This window comes from Charadrius vociferus, unplaced genomic scaffold (assembly GCF_000708025.1).
Source record: "Charadrius vociferus isolate BGI_N301 unplaced genomic scaffold, ASM70802v2 scaffold14, whole genome shotgun sequence".
Taxonomy (NCBI): Eukaryota; Metazoa; Chordata; class Aves; order Charadriiformes; family Charadriidae; genus Charadrius; species Charadrius vociferus.
This window is the reverse complement of record NW_009648876.1, coordinates 7,411,388-7,436,743: the sequence shown is the minus strand read 5'-3', so window position 1 is coordinate 7,436,743 and position 25,356 is coordinate 7,411,388. Positions and strand designations below refer to the sequence as shown.

The 25,356-nt window shown below is 36.9% G+C and overlaps 1 protein-coding gene across 1 annotated transcript; it reads right to left on the bottom strand.

Annotated features, from left to right (window-relative positions):
- Positions 1-2,640: 2,640 nt before the first annotated feature.
- On the bottom strand, positions 2,641-18,778 carry BRMS1L (breast cancer metastasis-suppressor 1-like). The gene is made up of 9 exons (XM_009886955.1): positions 18,689-18,778; positions 15,338-15,465; positions 12,554-12,633; positions 9,937-10,033; positions 9,513-9,596; positions 7,296-7,360; positions 5,857-5,896; positions 4,856-4,982; positions 2,641-3,251 (listed from the first exon to the last, which is right to left on the bottom strand). The coding sequence occupies exons 1-9, from the start codon at positions 18,775-18,777 to the stop codon at positions 3,128-3,130; spliced, it is 834 nt and encodes a 277-aa protein (XP_009885257.1). The 5' UTR covers position 18,778; the 3' UTR covers positions 2,641-3,127.
- Between the last annotated feature and the right edge of the window lie 6,578 nt (positions 18,779-25,356).

Genomic DNA, 25,356 nt, shown 5'->3' with positions numbered 1-25,356 from the left:
AAAAAGGCTAAAAAGCAGCTCTTCCCACAGTAATAATTGAAGAACTTCTCCAGGAGACTGGGAGCAGTATTAGTGCTTCTCTCTTTTGGTAAAAGCCAAAACCTATTTTCCCTTTCCACTTCAAAGAATAAAACAAAAATAAACAAAACCCCCACCCAGAACAACAAATTGAACCTGTTGGAAGACAGCACAGGTTTTCAAAATGAGTGAAAATTTTAGTACGTAATCATCACTTGCCACTTGATGGGGGTGGTGAGCTAGTTATGCAGCCCTTGGCTTACAAATATAAAAAAAGATGTTCCATGGACTATAAGTAGCCAATTTTTATAGTTTTAAAACAAACACAGTGCAACAAAGTGCCAAAATCCAAGTGTATTTGGAAAGTTTAAGAGCTGGTTGTTACAAAATACCTAAGCTAAATTCCACATGATACTAACGCATTAAGTGTTGCCAAGTTATATCAATTGGATTTCAACTAAATATACCAGATACCTCATCATAGGAAAGATGAGCAGATCAGCTTGCTCTGTGTGATTGGCAAAAAAACAAGCTGCATCTCCTCTGAACCATAACTGTTGACATAGAAGCCGGAAACACAATTATTGATATAGAAGCTTTTTCCATATGTGTACAGAAAGTTGTTCGTCACTCAATCCCTGTTACTCTTCATTTCCTTCCCTTTTCACATATTGCATCTCAAGGAATAAACAATATGCCCAGCATCTTTTTCCTTTCAGCACTTTACAGATCTTAATCCTATTTGCAGGTTAAAATAAAGGTACCGAGGCTTGAAAAGCTTTACTGCAGCAGTATAAAGGATAAGACACATGGACAACAGGCTAAAAATGTCTGTATTTCAAAAGGACTCAAATCTGTTGAGGACACCTCTTACATTTCATGACAGAGTGAGAAAACCATTAACTGTTCAAAAATTAAAAAGACATATAGCATGTACCAAGTATGACTTGTCTAGGCATGAAACAATTAACCAATTATAAAAAAGCCACCAACCTCCTACCTTTCCAATCGCATACACAGAAGCGATTACATGCAAAAAGGAAAGCCATAGCTCAGTTTCTTGGACTTCTAGTAACAGAACAGGTAGATCCCAGTTGTTTGATCACTAACCCATACCGCTACGCTTATTACCTGTCATGTTGATATGAATGATACTCATATGATGTTTATTCTGAGTAAAGAAGCCACACTCACCAAGCGTCAGTCCAAACTGCAGGGCTGTACAAAGCAAAGTTCTGCACCGAAGGAGATCAGATTAGCAACAGCTTTAGAAATAATAAATTGCAGCTAGAGAGGTGCAGAATATAGGAGAGGAAAGAGGAAAGGGGTGAACCACAAGAACAGTTTAGGGTGCCCAGCATGCCCTAATACAAATTATGTCAAGCACATCAATAGCTAAGAGGTTCTTAACAGTGCTTACATTTGATTTATAAACAGGGCAGAATAAAATATTAAAGAAAAAAAAAAATTGTAAAAAATCCCAAAATCTATACATACAAACACTCAAAATTCAAACAAAAAAAAAGTGCAAACCAAACGTCTTTAAAAAGATTTAGGCCTTCTGAAAACTTAAATAGGTTTCTCTTTAGCATTTGGTATGTCAGCAATTCCAACAAGACTAGAAAACTGAAGAGCAAAACAACATAAAAGATGTCCACTACCACAGATCATTTATTTATATACTAAGTTAAAAAATACGAATATTTTATTACAAAAAGTTTATCAAACAACTGTATACATACAGTTCATATTGTTAAAAGCCAACATGTCAATTGATACTTTATGTACATTTGATTAATAATGTCATACAACTGTAGAAAAGCATCACTCAGCAGAAACTGATTTGGCATTTGGAAAGTAGTTACCACCCTGCACTAGAAGAGACAATTAATATAGGAATAAAACATTTATATGTTACAATAAAAATACTTATTTGCTGTGATCATTTAAAGCAAATGGATGCTTTCTTTCTCCAAGAAGAATCATCATAAATGGAGATTAAAGTGCACATAACCAACGCATTACTAATTCTTCAGCAATCCCATCTATCATTCTAGATGTTCCAAGCACATCACAGTAACATCAAGGATTTAGGACTTTTCTCCGTGGCTTGAACAGTAAGACTTAAGAGAAATTCAGCTTTCTAAGCTGCATGAAGTAATTCTGGTGTAGAATAAGATGAAGTAGGGTACAGAAATTTGGAAAATAGTGTTTGGTGAAAAAGTAGGTGTAAATTTTCCCAGATATATGATTTCTGGGGAAATACTTTCCATTTGAAATAAAGATTCATAATATTTCATACAACTGTGGACCAAGCAAGCAGAGCATGCAACAGTATTTACATAACCATCCCCGCAGTGGTTCTTTGTGGGCGACATGTAACACAGGTTGGAGCAACACTGTCTACTTTATGCATAAATTTTCCTGGCAATCTGGGGAAGAAGAAAAAAAAACAATCACCAACTATAGATGTTTACTATAGAATAGGGTCCTAAACTAGAAAAGTGCTCCTCAAAAAATGTAGCTTTGTCTCATCACAAGCAATATAGTAAACCTTACAAAATATAACACAGTCAGTACTAGCAGAGCTGTTGAGGGCAGTAATTTTAATAAATCGGTCCACTTTGGATAAAAGAATGCTTATGCATGTTACAAACTATTCAAAAGCAACAGCTGAACAGGCTAAATTTACATCCACTAGAGAAGCATGACATGTTCACTGAAAACAAAGTGAGTTGCAGGTAATTATGGTTATCTATCATTTTTATCACACCAACTGGTCACCAATGGAAAAAAAACAACTTTTTTTTCACTTTTTTCTTTCTTTTTTCATTTTACAAATATGAGACATTCTGAGCCATTATACTTGAAGAGCATACTTCATATCTTAGGCACTGGACCCAATTTGGAGGTAAAATGTCTGTCAACATGATTTAACATCCTCAAGTTTCTGAAGGCCATCCATATGAAGTTTACATACAGCACTACAAATACACATCAGATACTGCTGTAAATTTAGAAGGAATACAAAACACTATTAAATACAACTTTCACCCCATGGCACATCAAGCATGGCAATACCACTTGTTTCATATCTGGTTAGCAACAGTCAGTTGTGGTTATGCTTTATTGAGTATTTTCCTTTCTGTAGCTGAGAAATATACAGCTTGGACTTGCTTCCATCCGGTCTTTTGAACCAAACTTCATCATGGTTAATTGTTGTAATTATGGCACTACAGAAAATGAGGGGAAAAGGGTCAGGGGAAGAAAAACAAGACGCATTTAGAAACCTTATAAGCTAATAAATAACCTCAAAACTGCAGCTGTATTTCTGTACAGTAAATCAAAATATGCATTAGTTATAAATGCTAGGCTCAAAAGATACTGGCTCCATTGTACGAATAGTTTTAACAGAATTCTCTGGTAACTGCATGTGTCTTTAGTGAAGGTAGTTAATTTTTCAGCCGTCTCCTATGAGAAAACCCTCAACATGTACAAATACAATACTGGAAAGTATACCCAGAAATTACTTTGAATACAAAGTATTTGGAAAAAATTAAACAGACTGAAGCCCAAGATTTAAAGCAAAAAAAGTATTCAACTGTTAGTCACTACACCAAGACCGTAAGAAATAAAGTCAAAGCCTGATTTACTGAATCATTCTTATATGAACGATGCTTTCATGCTCCTTGTGGTAAACCTTAATACAAATAGCGACAGAATCCGTATCCCCTAGGAAAAAAAAAAGAAATCAAGTACGACTGATGACAGAAAAAGGCTCAAAACCAGAGACTAAAACAGTTAATGGAAGAAAGATCTATCACATACTGAGTGTGACAAAACTCCCTCCAGGAAACTCTTCAGCCTTAAAAGTTGCTGAAATCTTGAAAGGCTGGGAAAGTTCCATTGTATGCTTGCCCTGTTAAGCATCAGCTTTTGGCTGTTGTCAGGCACTGGATACTAAGATCTTTTTCTGGCCCAGTACAACTGCTCCGTTCTGCAAAACTAATTCAGAATTTTTTAAATTTCAGAAAGAATATATAGTTTACTAAAATACCTTCCTGTTTCAGCCCTGAACGAACACCAAAATCACCAAAATCTGTTCCCCTTCATACACAGGGAAGAAAGAAACAGCTAGTTTTACAGTAAACTACTACTTTATGAAGTTAAAGTTAATTTTCCTGGGTAGCTGTGCATATTTAATCAACACGGTTCTTAGACTGATTTGCCCCATTCAGTAAAAGGTAGGAGATACATTTAATATTAACTGTTGCTTTAAATATATCGACCTTTTAAAATTGACAAAAATTATCCATATACAGAAAATACATTCAGATATCTTAAACATTCAACTGAATTTGCACTGTCATATATAGACCATTTCCAGATAGAAACTTTGTTAAGAGAAGGAAAAGCTGTAAAAAAAGTTCCAACTCTCTTCTGTCAGAGCACTAATCAACCGAAAACAAAGCTTATCTTTAATGGTATAAAGTGTTTTTCCATAATTAAGTATTTTTTGGTGGGCCAACAGATCAAATTGTCAAAGCCGCAAAATCCCAAGATACTAAACAAAACTTACCCAAAGGCTATTCAGAAACCAGTAAGAGCTTAAACTGTTAGTCAGATCCTAACTTGACAAACATCTCGCTATCTTCAGTGAAGCCCAACCTTTACTAGAGTCTCTCAGAAGTCCAGCACTTGACCTTCTTTGACAATTTGAACTAATGTATGTTACTGAGGTGGCAGTATTTCCAAACAAGCCTTATTCCTCAATGCCAGCATCCTATCTATTGCTTAACATGAATGTATAGAGCTGGATAAACTGAATAATCTTTACCTTGTAGGACATTCATCTTTCTTATCAATGCATATCGTCTGTCCACGTCCATACCACTCTCCATCATAATAGAGCCTTCCTTCTTCAGATCTAGCACTATGTAGATGCTTTTCTAATTTGACAGGTGCTAAAATGATCAATAAAAGTAATTTAATATTGGCTTGGCAGAAGTCAGTTAGATGTTTAATACACTTTCATCAATTATTTACATAGAAAATACATTTTTTCCATTATCAGAAGTAGCCTCTCTCTTAATAATTGCAAGAACGCAAGAATATTGGAAGCAAGCTACCTTCTTATTTCCAGTCAGATAATTAGAAGTTATATTTCCAGTTTCAGATAAAAGTTCTCTTCCCCACAACCTTCATATCTATATGAGTTTTCCACAAATGGATAAATGCAATATAAAGAAGACTTCAAATGGCAGAACCTAAAACCTCTTCATCAGCACATTACCAAAACATGCAAATAGTAATACATCACTAAAGAAATACACCACCTGCTTGCCTCCTCTCCCTTTTCTTCCTTACTCACCACCTACAAGTATTTGATTTTACCAAGCATTAACGTGCTTCTGACGTCAGTGCCAAATATCAATTAACACTCCTTTCCCATAGCTCTACTTTTTCAGAGTTGTAGCTTGCAGTGAACGTCAGCATCCTTTAGGATACACCCCTAAGGTTCAGATGCTCTCAGTTTCCTGCCTCTTCTTGTGCAAACACTGGCACAGCTTGCTAGTATTAACTGGCGTCAGCCCCTTTTAGAAGTCTAAATTTTTGTTGATAATTTTCTAGAATTCAGGTCTCAACACAATCATCAGCAATCCAGCTACAAGTATCAGCACTTGAGAGAGGGGAAAGACAAAAGCCACATCTTCCAGCTACCTCACCCCATCCTCCATCAGTGTACCAGGGCTAAAATAAGTATGATCTGCCTCTATAAAGTTCGCATCATTGCACGCAGCAAGTTCTGTCTTGTGAAACCAGACAATGTTTACTTACGTTCTGGCTTTACTCTGTGTGGCCCCAGTGTAGCCATTGCCTTGAAACACAAAAGGAAATGAAGTTAGTCAGCAAGCGTAGTCTTGATACTTGCTTTTACATGCAAAAACCACAATCAGAACAAATCTAAAATAAAGTGTGTTCAGCAGTGACACAGTAACTAAATAAAACAGCATTTGAGGGTGGAAAAAAAAAAAAATCACCTTCTTTAGTAAGTTTTGATTTCAAATAACTCAGGAGGTTTTCTAAATTAAACCCTCAAAATCGCTGTTATGTAATTGTCGTCAAGAAAATACAAAATGACATCAACTCATTCTGAAAAACAAAATGCCGTATGAACAACCTACTCTTTTGATTTATACTCTTAAGCTCACAAATTTTCCCTCATGCAAACAAATCATATTAAAAAAAAGTCTGAGTTTTTTCATATTGGTTGTTTGCTTTCTGGTTGGGTTTTTTTTTTTTTTTTTCTTAATTATTTCCAGAAAAGACAAAATTCCCCATAGATTCTGGGTTTGTTGCTATTGCTTAAAATCATGTTACACTACAGGAAAGAAACAGGAAAGCTATTTTGTGCTGTTCCTCTGATACAATAGGAAAAGAAAATTCAGACAAGTTTTCACATAGGCATCACATTTTACTTCTCTTTCAGGAAATATTATCAGTATAAAGCAGGATGGAAACTGACTCAAAGCCTTTTCCCACCAAGTTTTTGAATTTACATAAGTAGTTTGCTATTCCATAAGCTGGGAAGCACTAGGGTGCTAGGGGAAATTTTCTGAACTGCAGGTGCAAGGCAAGGATAACGTTTCACTACAGCAAGCTGCTTTAACAATATGACAAAGATCTGAAAAAGGCATTCTGCACTTAAAAGCTGGATTTATTTTTTCCAATACATTAATTGGTCAAACAAGTTTATCTTCCTGTAAACCCCGATTTTCTTATAATCTGGGAAAGACACAGCGTTTCACTTTATACAAAAAAATAAGTTATGAGGAGAGATCTTCATAAAATAAACTATTTACTATGTGAAAACACACCATGTGATTTTTTTTTTTAAAAAAAATCTTAATTTGAAACAAAATCCTATCAAACTATCCTGTCATAGTTTCTACCCAATTATGCTAGACTATGAGAAAGTAGATCCTCTTGACACAGGCTTTAGGCTCACTTTATCATGGAAAATTATGGATTACCCATTTTTAGAGATAACCTCTTCCACCACTTTATTGGATTCCTCTGCGTGATTGGGGTAGATTCAGAAAAAGTAGCAATAACATAGCTTGAACTGGAATGATTAGCTGACTACTGAAGAAATAAAAATCTGTTTAGAGTTTTGATCATGTTAGAAACACATTTATGTATTTTTAAGAGACAAAAGAACTAGACAAGAACCAAACCAAAACCCACAGCCACTGGCATTCATCCTTTCACCTTACCTTCCTTATTGTTGTCCAGTCTTCAAGTATATCAAGGTCTTGTAACATATAAACTATATAGGGGCGTGGAAAGTTAGGGAAAACTCTTTTGAACAGCAATAATAAAAATACTCTAATGTTTGTAGAAAGATATTAATAGCCGTGTTCTGCCAATCTTTCACACAAAGAATACCTACGTGAAGTGAAAGCTCAGCAAAAATAAATGCATCTTTGAATTATGCAACCTAGAAGTACACGTTAAAAATTATTAAGAGATAAGTAATAGTATGCAGCTATTCAGAGACTACTGGAGTTCAACACGAGAATAAAATAAGCAATTGTGATACAACCATTCCATCCCTAACAGTTCCAAAAGTCATTCTATTAGCAATACTACAAATTACAATTAAGATTCTCTGTAACGTCAATATACCATTGCAAATCAGCATCTACGCTAGTATCAGCATTAATAAAATCATTATTTTTACAGTATTCCGCATCATATTTCTTTGAGAGAAAAGTGCAGACAGCACCACATCTCTGAATACCAAATATCCAAAAAACAGGAAGTCAAAAGGGAAAGCCCCTTCCTTCAACTACCAACTGTAAAGTAGAAATTGTGTATTAGAACAATACGTGAACTTCAAAACAAAACTCCAAAAAGTACAGCTATTTCATTACAAGTCTTCAGTTTTTTACTTTTTAGTTTTTAGAAACTAAGTCTCCTAAAATGCCATGAGACCTTTAACTTAGATTACATTTGAAATTTTAAGAATCTTTAGCCATTTTCAAATTTGTTTTCCTCTAAATAGCAAAGAATTACAAACCAAATGCCATGTAAAATTTCTAGGTATTTGCTTTATATAGATCTGTGCAAACTGACAAGTTCACAACTATTTTAAAATCGTAAGCAAACAGAACAAATTAATTTACTTCACGACTGAAAGGATTTTCAGCCTTATGAATTCCCTGAAATTGCTGGGTTTTTACAGCTACTACTATGTTAATATCTTCTGATTGGAACATATTCTAAAATGGCAAGGTATCTTATAATTCACAGAATCTGGCGCTATTTATATGGACATCCTGATGACAAGGATGACTCATAGCTTAAGAAAATACACTTTCACACAACCTAGCACTGAAATTGATAAGAGGAGTTAAGAAACTAATGAAGCCACTAGCACCTGCATTGATTAATACCACTTGGCTTTTAAGCACCAGTTAAAAACCACCTCTACTAAATTGAATTTATGACACATCCTACTAGAAGAACAGTCATTACTAGAACAAATCATTCATCTGAGATGTGTTCCAGTAAATCAACCACCCTGAAGGAGGGTGTCCAAACAATGACATTTTTTTCAAAAACTTCTTCCTTCCCACCTTTTCTTCATATTACAAAACCTTGCAAAAGTAGCAGGATTTTTTGCAGCAGCTTAGCAATAAAAGATGGCCTTTGTACCATATAATGTCAATACTTAGAAGTTGGACTCTTTTAGGTAGTCTTCATGATTCTGGCAACTTCTAAGCCATCACATCTCTATCCCACAAAAAAGCTAGGCTGCAGGTAGGGGTAGAGAGAACATTTGGTTTGCAAAGGCATCTCCTCTCTCTGGAGAAAGAGGATACTGTTTCTTAAGTGTTATACCTTAAAAAGGTTCAACTGCACTAGTATGCTTGTCAACAGCTGTGAAGAAGTCATTGATGCAAAATTCTTAAATACTAGACTAACTTTACAGGAACTCCAAACCCACGAACACACCACCACTCCCAACCGCCTCAGTTCTTGGAATTTTAAACTTTTCATCAAAGAGGGTTCTAAAATCTACGGAACTGTTAAGAAGTAATAAATTGAGGTAAAGATGTTCAAGTACAAGGAGCAAAGTTATACAGGAGTTATACAAGTTACACAAGTCAAGTTATACTTTGCAAACACAATGCCTAACTTTTTTTTGGCTTTTGCCTGTGGCTCTGTTCTTTGAAGAGTTAAAAAAACCCCTATTTTTAGAAATATTCTCTTTATGAAACTAGTAGTTAGATAAGAGAAATTTAATTTCAGTTTTCATAATGGGATATGTCAACATGGTTTCTCTAATCTGAATTAGAATAGCATCTGCCATGCAAAAATCAATTTTGAGAATGCATTATCACTTCAACTTGTTATTAATGACATATGTAATAAGACAGAACTAGTGAACACTACTAGAAAGAACAATGATTTCAGTAAAAGGATATCTGATACAACAACAGGTTTTTTCTTATCTGGACTAAATGGATCCTTCCTTTTCTTTCTGGACTGTAGCTCATCATTCCATAATTCTGAAAAGACATAAGAACACGCTATGAACATCTAGCACTTTTTACAGCGGAAAACATTGTCCAAGAATGAAAAACAACACATTTTCTGGTGAGATACTGCTTCTGAACAGAATGAAGGCATTACATGATTATGTATTCATAGATTAATACTCTCACAACACACAAAGGATGCTGACAATTACTAAACCAAAGTTTGTCTTAAGCTAAAATTCAGCCCCCCTACCCAAAGTCTACAGCTGAATATTAAAGATTAAAACAAAAAACAAAACAAAAAACAAACAAAACAAAAAAACACCAACCAAACAAAAAAGAACCCCAACAACTTTGAATTTCCACCCACCTGAGGTAATGTCAATGCTATGCCTGTCTTCTTCAAGTCTTCTAATCTTCTCTTCTAGTTCACTTTGTACAGTATCATACAACAGAAGCTTTTCACTCTAAAAAAGCAAGAAATTACACATTTTTACATGACTAAGTTCTACCATCTGAATATATATGACAACAATTTAAAGCCTCAGCAGAAGGAAGGTAAGAGTACCTTCAGGTGAAAATTTTTCAGAAGCCATAATGCACTTGATATTTCCCTCTATCCACTTTTTTAGCACGAGAACCTAGCTCCTGAAAGACAGCACGCTCACTTGGCATAAGTGTAAATATAGTTATCAAATATCAGTACCAGGAATAACTAAGTATATAAAAGCATGCAGCTAGATCTTCCAAGTAACTATTCAAATTTTAACACAAATGCAGTATTCTCCTTCTGGATAGCAAAGATTCATTCACAATGAATAACTGTAAAGTAGTGATCTCTATGCCATCTTTCATTACACATCAGAAAATCTTATGTTTTCATGGAAAGCTTTTTATTAAGCTGCCTCCAATATTAATAAACCTGCAGTAATTTCTAGAAAATTATCATCTATTACCACAGTATTTATAATGGTCTGTTTTCATAGATCTAAAAAATGCTTTCCCACAGAAGTAAGAATTTATTGAGCACACAAAATAATTTAGATAGTTGTGAAAGCAAAATTGTCTACCTTAAAGCTCTGAGAAACACTTTAAAAGCACTGCTTTAGAAAAGTTAGCTAGTTTGTCCTTTTAAAAGGCAATTTCTGATTCAAATAGATTAACGTAATGCCTTCAATGGTAGGTATATCATTAGCACATTTTATGTACAAAGGCAACCAAAAACACACTCTGATGTGAACTTTCTGCAGCGTTTTGTGCAGTCTTCACTCTCTTCCCTCTCTAAGCATTTCAGAACGAGAAAAATCAACTTTGTAATAAACTGCTTGCACATTTCTTAAAACACAAGTAGGAAATACAGCCGACTGTTACATTTTAAAGTTCTTTTTCACTGAGCAGCACCTTTAACAACTCCGGTAAACAGACGACTTGGGCCTGCTGAGAAAACAGCTTAAGCAGCACAAGTCACTGCATCTAGCTATTTGCTACCATGTCTCTGCCAGAAGCTGCAGACGCAAGAGCCCAGTCAGCAGATGTCTGCACCTCAACTGCTCCTGCCCATAGCACAGCATACTAACAGAAGTTTACCTTTACCAATGCTCAAGCTAGCATGCTGGAGTGAAGCAAAACAGTTGAAGAATATACAAAACCAAAGAACCCTGTTCTACTAAATGACTGTCATGTTTACCGTTCCCTTCACGTTACAAAGTATTTAAATTCCAAAGACCTCCTTTCATATATTTTTCAATCCTTTGTTATAAAAAAACATTTCCCGTGGATTGAAAAGTGGAAGCCTCTTACATATACCTGAAATGCCAAATGAGTGTTATCTGTTCTGAGACCGTTTTTAAATTCCATTTTAAAATGAAATAGTGTTGGTGTTTAGACACCTGTTTTGCCTCAAGCACTTGGTGACAAATAAGGTGTGAAAGGCTGTTAAAGGCATCAGAGGCATGCTTGCTGAATGGTTATTTTCCAGTGGAATAGTGATTCTACAAGCAGCACTGCTGACTTTAAAGAGGTTTTCCCCCGAGAGACCCCTATTGGATGAGGAATATTTGAATTCTGAATGTTTCACAGTGGAAACATAATAGCAAAACAAGGGACAAGGATGACCGTAAATATATAGCCAAAGCAAGTCATTCAATCATGGATGAGAAACCCTATAAGTCTTGCAGGATTCTGTCCAACCTCAGGAGTATTCACAGGAGAGAAGGCAGTAAGTAATGAGTAGTCCTTCATTATACCTTGTTCCTTCCCAAGGCATCAAGAAAATGGAATTTTTTTAAAAAAAGTATGCATGCACATTCTTGCTTTATTGGTATAGTAGGAGCTACAGACTTCAGGAATATGGTGAACCACTTGGAAGAAAACACCTTTAAGTAACAGGGGGCTGAAGAATACTATGATGCAAACCTCAGGATCTAAGCAGATATGTTACATGTACTTGAATACATGTTCTACATGTACTTGAATATTTGTACTACGGCATCCAGTATTTAGATGCTTAAACAGGAATGTTTGTGTTCAAGGAGTGAAATATATTTTTCCTGTAACTGCTCTTGAAATGACAACTCTATCACTAGCTGTCCAAGGCACCTTAAAAAGACATTATTATTATTATTGTTGCTGTTGTCATTGTTAAAATGTAAGGTACTTTTGGCTAAAATTATGTCAGATATTTTAGATACTGTTCTTGGTAATATTTTTAAAACAAAGGTAAAAAAAAGAACATGTGGGAATCTATTAATAAGAACCTGTTAATGAAAAATAGGAAACTTTAGCTATATTTACATGTAAAGCCAAACTAATATAAAGCTAGTTTTTATACACTTTGGATAACCTCTTTCATAGGCTTAAATATCACAAGGCAATTGCTTTCAAATGGCAAATAACAGCAATAATAAAAACATGCACTAAACTTGGAAAGCGTGACACACAGTAAAATTAGATGAGATAAGCTATTGATGTAAAATAGCAGGCACAACCTCACAATGTTGTCGAGAGGCTTGAATTTCACATTCATACTTGTTCTTCACAGATTCCAGACAAAGCTCTCTATAGATACCTGTAATCAGACAAATTACAGCAATATTACTTTCTTTGGTTAATATCTGATTTCAGAATTCTCTTTTAAGACTGCCTGCAAGTCCCCAAATATGGATATATTATATTAGGCACTTACAGTGGCTGGCTGCTTTACAGAGTAAAAATAAGAACAAGTAATCCTTAATTCTGAATATCTGCGGAAAAATAAATGCTATCTTAACTTTTCCCCCTACCAGTTAACAAATTACACTAGCAGTCAGGCTAACTTTACAAAATAGGTCTATTTCATATTTCTGATCAAACTATGCTGGATATCCTCAGTTTTCAAATCCATCAATTACTAAATGGCCTCTCCTATTTTCTAATTAGAGTTTTAAATAATGTTTTGGGATTTTAAGTAGCTAGAAAACTGAATGAAAGAACAAGCTTTTAAAAATTAATATCTGGAATACAGCATACTTTATAATGCATGACCTTAATAAATCACCTCAATTAACAAGACTCTGTGCCAGTCTTAGAAATAGCCACTTTGCAATACAAAGGATACTGCTTCTGAGTATCAGAAACATTTCTTATATGTTTCTCAAAATGTGTCTACTAAACAGACAGCTGAAAAAACCTGAAAGGTATCCAAAAAGTAATATCTGGCAAGTATACATAGAACTTGATTTAACATATTCAATGCATTCAACACAAAATACTTAAATTGTTCTAGATTAACATCTTGAGGAGTTAAGTTTGCATGCACACTGGTGCTGTCTAGCAACTGAAGAATTCCCCAAAACAACTTCCTTTAGAATTCAGTTGACTATAAATGAATACAGTACAAGAAGAACAATACTGTTACCGGCAATTCCTCTGAAAAGCAAACCACAAGCATTATGTCAATCATCTTTTTGCTATGAAGTCACTTTTGATCTAGAATTCAAAATGTTCTTTTCTTACATCAGTATGTTATGCTGGCTTTTTTTTTTTTTAAATATTTATGGCTGACTGGCATATCTAGGTCTACCGATTTATAATCGTTGCTCATTTGCCTGAAATTGAGCAGTGTAGGTATGAATACTTCTAAAAGAAATAGTTGTATTCCTGACTTGCTGAAATAGTCTAATCCACATTTTGTGTGAACACTGCTCAGTGCCTTAGAGAACAGAGGAACACAATCTTATTTTCTACCACAGATACAAATATATCCATAGTTTAGCTAAACACTGTTTAGCTTTTTTTTTCCCCCCACCGCTTCCTCCCCTATCTGACATAGATGTAGGTCCTTAATGGTGACCTGCTGGAGTCCTGCTACTACCCACTTCTGTCAAGGCTCTCAAACAGCAAGAGCAAATAAGCCTGTTCTACAGTTTCTTCCTTTCTCTGGAATAATTTTATCAATCTCATTCAGTTGAGGACAAAAGGAAAAACAAAACCAATCCTGATTTCTAGTCTCAACTTCAAGGAAACTCTGTAGTTTTTAGCCTGGGCTCTTTTTACACTGGAGCATGGATCTTCAGTGCTGCTGAAGACAAATCAAGAGGATCTCTAATATTCTGCCTATACATACCCACCTACATGAAAGCACTGACAGCCAGCCACATTTAAAACTGAAAATCAAAAGTCTGGATTAAGGTCGCTTATTATATCAAACCTTCTGCAACACCCAATTGGGCTACTTAGGACTAGTCAAGTAAATTTGGGTTAATATCTTAAAGCACAGAAATTCCAGGTCACCAGCTGAGGAAAAGCATTATGGAGAAGACCGAGAAGGAGCGAAACGCAATAGACAAAAAGATTTCAAATTCTCCTCATAGACTGAAGTCAACAGTACCAATGAAGACCTACTGAGTCGCACTGAAGTAGCACTAGTATTATGACAAGCATAAGCAGGCTTGTTGTCTTCCAGTTTGCCTGCACCGTGCTTCTACTGAATTTCTTAGAAAAGATACTGGCATAGCTTCTCTGGCGGGAGAGACCATGACTGTCTGCCTTTTGGCTCTCTGACAGCCTGTGTTAGGTAACCCTTAGACAGCTGAATCACTCCTAAAGGAGTCAAGCTATAACATGAAAAGAATTTACAACAGGGAAGTACAGAACTATATAGTCTTATACTAACTCTAGTCTTCCTATAATACCACAGTTCCATGTGACTGTATGGTCATATCCCAGAAGAAGATAAAAGTTCTTGCCTGCTTCTTCTATGAGCATAAAAGCCTACCTAAACATTTGTTTTAATAATTAAAATGCAGCTTAGATAAATGCTGCTAAGGACAAGAGTTTTCCTCCTTCCCCAGATGAAACAGGACGATGGGAGCAGAGGAGTAGAAGAGACGCAGACTTGAAGAGCAAGAAAAACATGATCATCTCAGATGATCTGGCAAGCACTTCATAAGACAGCACCTACGTATTGCTTCATTTCAACAGTGACCAGTGTACAGGTCTGATCCCAAATATTCTGACTAATAAAAATTGTTACGGCTTTTAATTTTGTGCTTACTACACAAAGACATTAAATGAAACATAAAAACCCTGTATTTTTATTGTTATGTTGTCAGTCAACCTGTGCAAAGAGGTGAACAACCTGCACATTTTTAGGTGAAAAATATTTTACAATTAAAACTATGGCACAGTAAAATACACTCCTTTAACAATTCTAAAGAAAAGAAGAAGATTGACCTTAAAACACATAGCAAGTTTATACAGTTGAATCAGCAATACTCATTTTACATGCCTACCTGCCACCTTGGTTCGGATTTGCATATTTTCTTGTAAAGCTGCCAATGGTTCTAAATATTCAGGTGCTTTTCCAGCTATGACCTCTTGTAGTTTTGCATCCACTTGGCTTAATCTTTCTTTGTAAAGTCTGAAAATAATATAAATTAATAAAAATATGTATTTTATTTAAAATCAGACACAAGCTCAAAGAAATATTTTTAAAAGAACTATTTTGCATGTCTTTGTTAATGTTATGGAACACCCACTGAAGCAATGTTAAGATCTGTTATAATTCATGTTTTCCAATATATATTTTGGTTTTGAACAATAGTCCTCGTGTCTATTAAGCTTTTTTTGGAAAACACAAGCAGACAATCAGAAGTGTATAAAGTAAAGATAAAATTAAATGTATCTTCACCTCTGAGGAAGAAGAAAAAAAAAAAGTGTGGCTGTTAATAGGACTTAGATGGAGTAGGAAGTAAATCAACATAGAAGAGGACAGGAAAGGGTGCTACAATACGTAAGAACAATTTGGCTTACATCATGGGACAGAAAGATAGACATTCTGCAGCTAGAAATACCCACTCGCTTTTGTGTTCACATACCTGCTCCCACCCTACCATAAACCACGGAAAAACAGAGGCAGGCTCTTATTGAAACACCACTCATTTCATCTATGAAAATCCACATATTGCATACTATCACAAATATCACAGGATAATTTGTAACTGACATCTTCCATTTCTGCAAAAAGGAAGTGTATTTAAAATATTTTTATTTTACCTAAAATTCATTCCTTCTGTAAAGGCTGACATTTACTGACAGACAATGAAGAAATCTACTCGCATTTTGAATGATTTAATACAATATCAATTATAAGTACTGCTATCACAATAAAGCTCTACTCTTTGTGACTGATAACTTAAATATAGCCTTCAGTGGTAGAATCATTGCCCGCAACATAAGAAGGACATGGACCTGTCAAAGCGAGTCCAGAGGAGGGCGACAAAGATGATCAGAGGGCTGGAGCACCTCTACTGTGAAGACAGGCTGAGAGAGTTGGGGTTGTTCAGCCTGGAGAAGAGAAAACTCCGGGGAGACCTTATGGAAGCCTTCCAGTACCTAAAGGGGGCCTACAGGAAAGGTGGAGAGGGACTCCTTATCAGGGAGGGTAGCGATAGGACAAGGGGTTACACAGATATAACAGATGTCTTTGGGAGAGGGACTTCTGTTTAAAGTGCATAGGTTAAGCAATGAACTGGACATGATAAAGTTCATGTGCACTGATACATGGGAAAAAAAACCCAACAAAACCTCCTCAAGAAATTCTTACTGTTCATCTGCCATCAGCCTCCTCATCATTTTACTTTGATGACAACTCCATAGTTCAAGCATGTGTACCTAACCTAGCAATAGTCAGTGATCACTCCCCTCCTTCTTACCTGCAAACTGTGAGCGTATGATACATGCAACCTGTCCTGCAGGCAACTGACATAACCTGCAGCTGATCAAAACCCAATTTGCTGGACTGCATCCTTGATAAGCACGCTCTGCACACAATGGTTAACACGGAGGTACAGCAGAATTATTTAGCCAGAACATAAGCATGGGTGCACATGACCAACATTTGATGTGTAATCAATCAACGCTGTGTAAGCACCAAGTTCCAGCTACATCAGAGCAAGCAGTTATGGACAGGGCGCTGCCAGTACTTGGTACCATGCAGCAACTGACAGACTAAAACTGTTTATCCAGTACTTTCAAACAGTGATTTGCCTAAAATGGATAACTGCTATCAACCACTGTAAAGCCTACTTATCTTACAGCATCCAAATTCAGCTTTCCTGAAAAGAAAGAGGAGGCAGAAATCACTTCATCATCTCTGCTATTGGTTGTGACTAAAGATCCCATTGTTTATGCATCTTTTTCTTTTTTCCCAACTTTATCACCTCCCTACTCATGGCTGCTCCTCCCTATAATCCTTCTTCCATCATTCTACTGCTCCTTTCCCAGTACTCCCACTAGCACAGTTCTTCTAGCCCCTACAAACACCCCAATCTCTCAATTAATCAGTGTCTACACAACACCTTCCTCCTCATATACCATAGCCTCACCACCTCCCAAACACCACTCTCAATCCCTAAACCCCCCCGAAATACTTGTTTCCTTCCTCCAAGACCACTCTCCTTCATATTCACTCCTTAAAGGTTTGTTTCCACAAACCGTTATCAGTCGTTCAAGCTGTCCAACACATGGAAGAGCAGGACTGAACTCAAAAGCTGGCAGTTTTTCGAATGCCAAACCAGTCAGTACCAATTGGCTCCAACACTCATCAGTTGGCTCCATTTCCCAGGTTGTTCCATGCTTAGCCCAAAGAAGAGCAGCAGGACAAACAGCCTTCTCTAGACCCTGCAGCAAGAAACTGCTTGTTGGGCAATTCTTTACACACCCTATTAGATCGACAAAGCAAGTTCAGTGTCTCAGTTCTGTAGTAGAAAGAACTATTTCACAATATAAACACACATCTGAAATGGAATAACAACTGACTAGATTTTCAATTAAAATACATGCCCAGGAATAGACAAGGTCTCCTCAAAGTTTCATTTAACAGGTACCAAATTAAGTTAGTTGCCAAATTATCACCAATTTAAATTGGAACAGATGAATCCAGCTTGTCTGGGCACATGTGAAAAAAAGCCAAATTAAAATACATACAGAAGACTGGGTCTAACACAAATAAGATTCATTTCTGAATAACTGTGGCTATTGATTTCATCTCTTTACTTACTTAGATGTTATGGTAAACTAGAGACAGAGGTAACAGTACTTTCATTTTTTTTTAGTATTGGTATTTGGTTTGCAGTAACCACAAAAAACTTTAATTGGTACCAACTACAAAACCTGCTGTGATACCCTGTGAACAAACCCTAATTTCTTACAAAGACTGCTCTTGGGTCTGTCCCACATATATAAGAGGATGCAAAAGATCATGAGTAAATAAATAAGCAAACAGAATCACAAATTTCCCTAAAATCACAATTCCTTGGTTCTGCTAGGGATTTTGATGCAATAGACTCATACCAGCCCTTCACAGCAACAACGTTTCCCTAAAATCACAATTCCTTGGTTCATACTAGCCCTTCACAGCAACAACACTTCAAAATCACTCTTACAGCAAAACAGAAAATAAATAAATAAATACATAAAGGTATTCTGGAGCAACTGCCTGCAAATAATTTCAGAGTTCCCAATCCTCTTTCTTCTCTAAAGGTAGCATCCACATACATGAAAGACAAGAAACACCAGCTGCACACAATATTCTCGTGGAATGGATCCTCGAATGAGGCACTTAAAACATTAAAAATACTTACTGATCTTTAAGATCCGTAAATTGCTTTTCAAGATTGGACATTTCATCTAAACACTCCATTCTTCTTCTTTCACAGTCCTCATCATCCATTTCTAAGAATAAAAAGAAAGGTAATTTGTTTTGAACAATGTAACAAATAAACTGGGTATTTTGTTTCTAGTGAATTTGAAGTAAGCCTGAATTTTAGGCATAAATAGATTATCCATTATATTATTATCTTATAGCAGAATATGAGGAATCACCTGACATATAAACTAGAAAGTAAGAAACTTCGATGTAATTCTAGAAGAAACCCCACAAACAGCAGTTTTTCTTCCTCAAAACAGGAAACAACATCTCTGTAAGACTTGAAAAGGTTAAATTTCATGACTGATAATACAAAGTGTATCTAAGAGTGCATGAAACAGAAAAACTAAACATTGTATATCACACCACATGAAAGGCACCATTAAGCATGAAGAGTTATTAGCCACCACTGAAAATTCAAATGTATCCTGAGTTAGTATGAGCAAAAGAAATCCCCGGAAAGCAAGCACAGTTCAATGTTACATTTGTCATATAAAATTCAGGGGTTTGTTTTATTAATATCCTTTTTAATTTATATTCCTGATTTTTTTCTTAATTTACCTAGTGAGCATAACTGTAAAGTATAATAAATACCCACTTCTTGGCCAAAAATCTTGCTGCTTGCCATAGAGACATCTGATGTTACTAAACATCAGTTGTTACCTCCACTGCCTCTTCTTAGACTAGAAAACAAAAAAACTAAGCTACAAAATTCTGGACTGTTTCCCATCCTTCCGTGAAGAAAAAAAAAAAAAAAAAAGACTTTGTTAAGCCATATTCAGAAATCAGAGATGTCCTGAAACTGCTTTATACCAGCAGTATCTCCAGCAATTAGCTCTCTACAGTTACGGCACAACTGACCAATTATCGAGCAGTAGGAGAAGACATGCAGAAGAAGGGACGGCCATACAGTCAGGAACTGGGACTGAACTGGTGCAAACAGGCCAGGTGTTTGAGAGGAGGGGCTGCCCTACGGAGGACATATCCATCCAAGCAGTTACTCTGTCAAGAAAAATCTTAACTCCTGACAGAAAGGCAAAGTAGGATCCTGGACCAAGCAGAGACGGCCTGGACTCGCTCTTCTACACCATAAACAACTCTGAGCCTTTTGCTTCTTCCTCACTCACATTTTTCCAGCAGACAGGTTTAACAGCTTCATGCTGTCTCCTACACCAACTACAGAAAGCAGCGTGCAAGCCTTCATCCTTACTGTTTTGCAAAAGAGGATGGCAATTTGCAAAGGTGATGAGGTGACAGGAGTAGCTTCAGGGCCAGCGTAACTGCTGCGGAAGATCTGAGTAACTCACATCTTCCTCTCAGACCTCTCAGTGTATGAAGTTTTCTGCACATAGCTTCTTCCTGAAATCATCACAAGCTTTTCAGACTAAAAACTGCACTAGCCCCCTCTGCCTGGATATGAAGACTAGCACGCAGTGGAGCAGTAATTATCTGTATTACGATGGTATCCACAAGTCCAAATCAAAGTCCTACTGCAGTTTGTTACGTTACGGTTAGTACAAGAAAAAAAACACAGCACGTACAAAGTTTTAAAACATACCATAACCTGAACTATTTGAAAGCAAAGTGAGAAAATGTAAAGACAGAACTTCAAAAAAATACCTTGAATGCTTAGCACATTGGTGAGAGTGGAGGAAGAAAGTATCAGGCTGTTAAGAGACACTATTTCACTTTAAAATATTGTTCTCAAAAGCAGGGAAGATCCTGAATCTAGTGAATAAGGCTAAAAATCAGATTAAAGAGCAAAGTTTTATTTGGCTGCCCAATGTAATATGCAAGCCAAAATTGGCTGGGCAACTTTCAACTTGGCCAGATTTAAGGAATGTGGCAGTCATATTACTCAAAGAGTTGTCTAAAGCATTTATGTGCCATAAAAGTAAAGCCTCTTTAAAATTTGAAGGCACCTCCCCATGAAGGCAGACAGGAACAAGCACTGGGATACCGATAGTTCTCCCACTTTATTCACAAATTCAAATACGTGTTTCAGATGTGTTCAGCTACGCTTTAGGTTCTAAGTATGTTTTAGTAAGGAAACTACTCAGAAGCATTTCCTTAAATTAACAAGGATTTTATTGTTTGTGTACGTTTAGGGACTACAAACCAAAGAAAACAGATGAGAACTGTAACCCTGGCTGAGGATCAGTGCAACACCCACTGTTGGAGGGGAAAGGGACTGCATCTCACATTTTAAACTTGCGTTGCAAGGAAACTACAAAGCGTTGGTATCTGAGGGCACAGCTGACTCTCTTGTGGATACTGAAATAACACATAGCTCTCTCCAGTCTCCCCTCAGCTACGTATACACTCAAAAGTCTTTGACTTTCTGCCTACGATTGTAGAATTCATAAAACAATGAAGATTTTCAGAGTCCTGAAATATCTTTAATTCCCCAGTTATGGAACTTCTTCCCCACGGCCTTAAACAACATACAGATGGGGGAATATGCAGTACTGAAAAAGTAAGAGATTTTAGGATCAAATCTCATGGCCTTCCAATTGAAAATTTACATCACTGGAGGTGGAAGATGCCTCATTTCTTATTAAAACACTTGCTAGTAGGCCCATCCTGTCTCAACAATTCAGATTTCCCATAGAGTTTCATACTGCACAAAGTATTTAGGCTATTTTTAAACACTTTCAAAATCACAGTCATTCTTCTCCTACTATATTCAAGCAGTTCAACTCAGTAACTAGGGCAGCCTGGTTTAAAGACAAAAAACCTCATAGTACTTAAAATGTAACAGTGCCTAGAATAGGTCTTTTTAATAAGCTGTGGCCTATATTAAGGGCTCTAAAAAATGGCCAAATTATCATCTGGGATGGTGAGCATATCTTGTGGCTTTTTTTATTCATCCCTAATATGCTATTCTATATGCTGGTCAATAAAAACCCCTATACAAAATACACAGCGTCAAAAGGAATGGGATAGAAACAGTGCCAGCTCTCAAGGGCAAGTTATGCTTCTTCTAACCACACCTTCTGTATTCTCAGGCATCTACGGGGGAAAAAAAAAAAAAAAGCAGAATGCAAGTAAAGCAAATGACAAATTTAACAAAAAAAAAATCATTTAAAATCTTTTTTGCTCATTATTACTAATTTTAATTAAGACTTATTTCTTGCGGTGCTAATCATCTTATGTCTGTAGGAGCAATATGCTTTCATGGAGTATGTTCATATTTGTCAAGACACTGAGACAAGCATGTAATTTTCTTTAATCATCACTTTTTAAGTGCTCCCTTAAAAGCATTTCTCTGTGGAATGCAATAGAAATTATCTGGAGAGCTTCTTGTATTGTTTTAAAGAAACATTCACAGACTACTTTCACTTAGAACACAATTCCTCCTTCCTCCCCACTAATCCCAGAAGAAACCAAGGCAAGGGCAAGACAACAGAATTATTTGCCTTCCATAAAAATCAACCAAAGTGTCTTTGAGGACATGTAAACGTCAAAGTTTTCTTTAAAAATATCAATTAGCACAACTACAAACGGAAGCAAAGGCAAGTTTTGAAAAAGAGCAAGCTTCAAAGCTAGAACTAACAGAGACAATTCCCTCTTCACCAGAGTCAGTGAGTCGGAGGAGAGAAAGAGTTAAGTCTACATCTGTTATACCAAGCTCCCTTCCTCACACAGAAAATGTCATTTTTTTAGACATACAGATTAACCACAGTAAGAGATGAAGAAAGGGCGTTCCCAGATGGCATCTAGCTACAACACAAACTGAAAGGCTAAGATGGGCTAAGTAAGTGGTGGTTATTGTTGCACTGCTGCTCCTGGACCTCATCGAGGAGTCCTTCACAACCCTGTCTCTCACCCACCTACTGCCCAATAAGCCTGCATATTCCTCCTTTACACTCTCTCTATTTTCCCCTGAAAGATGCAACAAACTTCATATATCAGAACTTCTTGAAAAGACATCTCCATGAATTTATTATCCAAAATAGAGTATTCCCTTTTTAGTCCACGTCCAACCCTGATAATAAAGGAATTGAAGCATTCTTTTATAAGTCACAGAACAGAGCAGGTTGCTGTGCAAACAAGGACATAATCAGATATGCTTTTCCAACTTAAAACATGATTACTTCCAGCTTCATGCTCTGGTACCCTCACTCAATTTCACCTTTTTTCCAGCGCAACCACCAACAGACAGAGATGCTGCCTAGTTTAGGTTTCATCAGAACAACCCAAGACATTTTGAGCACATTTTTCTGGCCTTGTTTTTCAATGGAATCACTTTGAGAGAACAGGGGTAAGGAAAGACTGATTAGCCTTCCTCAGTAGCAGATCTGTAATTGTATCAATAAATTCTCCACCTACAACAGCCCAACTGTTTATAAAAGCTGTGCACACATTCAAGTTTCAGTGCAGCACAGCTTTGAAGTCAGTCCCATGACTGGTCCGGGTTATCAGGCACCAGGTCAGTTTGTAGCAGTTTTGATGAACACAAACCAAGTTCTTTTGCTATCAAGTTAAACCCAAAGCTTCATTTCAAGTACTTGTCAAATGTGTTCCAACATCTATGGAGAACACAAGAGTTTGAAACAATGATTTGTCCTTCAGGCAGCTTCCAATCAAACATATTCAGTTCAGGCTACATAACTGGAAATAAATCCTAACTACTTGAGAGATGCGGGTGCCTCAGCACTATCAACTCAGAACTATTTATTCTCTATTCTGATTTTGCCAAACCAGTTGCTACTACAGACACAAATAAAATCACTATGTTTATAATAATTTTGCTGACTCTTTCAAGCCCATACCTGGATATGGTCCACAGTTCACTGATTGAAGAGATCTCCTGTGTAGCATTGCATTAGACAAGTGAAGCAAGACCTCCCCTCAGATGAGGGAACAGCCCAGAACTAAAGAACTCCCTGCTCCAGGAAACCTCCGTCTAAACCCATGCAAATCATTAGACCCAAATTCACAAAAACATGTAGGTGTTCAGTTAGCTGATTGAAGTTGGAGGTTTTTACATATTCTCACAAAACTACAATTTATGACTTCTGCTGCTATTGAGCCACAGTCTATCTAACCACTGGTTTACATCGTCCCTGGTGCCTCCCATTTACACATCAGACTCTTCACTGAGACATTTTCACTAGCTACCTTTTTAATGGGTTATTTTTCTGACACCTTAGCATACAAAGACCCAACAAGCATTGAAGACAGTACAAGAAAGAGGACGAAAAACCACAGTGTACCAGAAAGGGTGGGTAAAATGAGGGGCAGGACAGTGGCAGCCAGCAATTTGATGCAGGTGGACAGCCATGGACCAGCAGCCTAACTTGCAAAATGGGGTTCAATCATCAATACTTGCCAGCTCAAAGGCATAGGGAGATGGGGGAGAAGAAGGGGAAAAAGGGGAAAAAAAAAAACAAATCCAAAAACAAAACACAGAAAGTTCTGTATAAACCACAGGCAGATTACCTGGATTTGTGGATTAACCAAGGCTTCTACTGGGGAATCAACTCTGGTGCAGAGTGAGTATTAACTCAGATCAAGGTCTAAGGGAGCGACTATACTTTCTCCCAATACAGCAGCCACACATTCCCAGCACTAATAAAGTCTTCACCCTACTTCTTCAGGGTCAGCTTTGGTGTCTCTATACCATACCTGGGGGGCTCCAGCACTTTGCCAGCCCATGCACAGCCCAGACAAGGGGAAGCTCCACGAGTCCACATGGAACCACCATTGCAGGGCTTTCCCTGAACTGCATCAGTCAGTGTGAATATAAAAGCCATAGGACTTAACATTCAAGAACTCCCAGACCTTTTAACAACAAAAGTGAAGAATTATCTGTACATTGAGGACTTTAACAAACATAGATAAATCAATCACAAGCCAATATGTAAAATTTCACAGCTGCCTAATTTGTCTAGTTCACGGTGTCCCACTCCTTCCACTGTGCCAAGCCCAGCACTCATGCCACAAGTCAATGTGCTAGTACAGGCATGGGACAGGATGCCAGCAGAACACTCTAAATCACTTAAGCTGCCAGAAACACAAGTTAGGACCACAGCTAGCACTGAACACAGCTACTTTTTTGTCACTAGAAGGGCTAGCTGAAAAGATCCTGCTTATGGAACTTACTTACTTACGGAGCCCTGGTGATTCCATAGCAGCAGTGTATGCATCTGATGATCAATACGTTTCCCAGTAAGTGAGCATTTTATAATTTACCTATTGTGGTTACAAGGGAAGTTTAAACAAAAGTTTGAGTCTTCTAATACAGTGGAAATTGAGCATAGAAAAAGTAACCCTTTTAAAGCTGGATTTCACCTACTAATATCATTTAAATGCTACAGGCCAGAGGAAGCTATGGAAAAAGGAAGAGACCTTCAACAGAGCAGAGGTTGAAACGCTTTGCAAAAAGGCCAATGGTACTGACAGGGCTTCCAATGCCCCCTCAAAGGCAGGCCTCAAAAATGTGTAATTGAAATTCACGATTTTGCATATGAGGAAACACATACATATATATGAGCACACACATGTGTGCGTGCATGCATGCACACGTATGTATGTATGTACGTATGTATTTATGTCAGCCTTTAAGTGCAGACCTCGGCGAGCCCCCCCCCGCCGCGG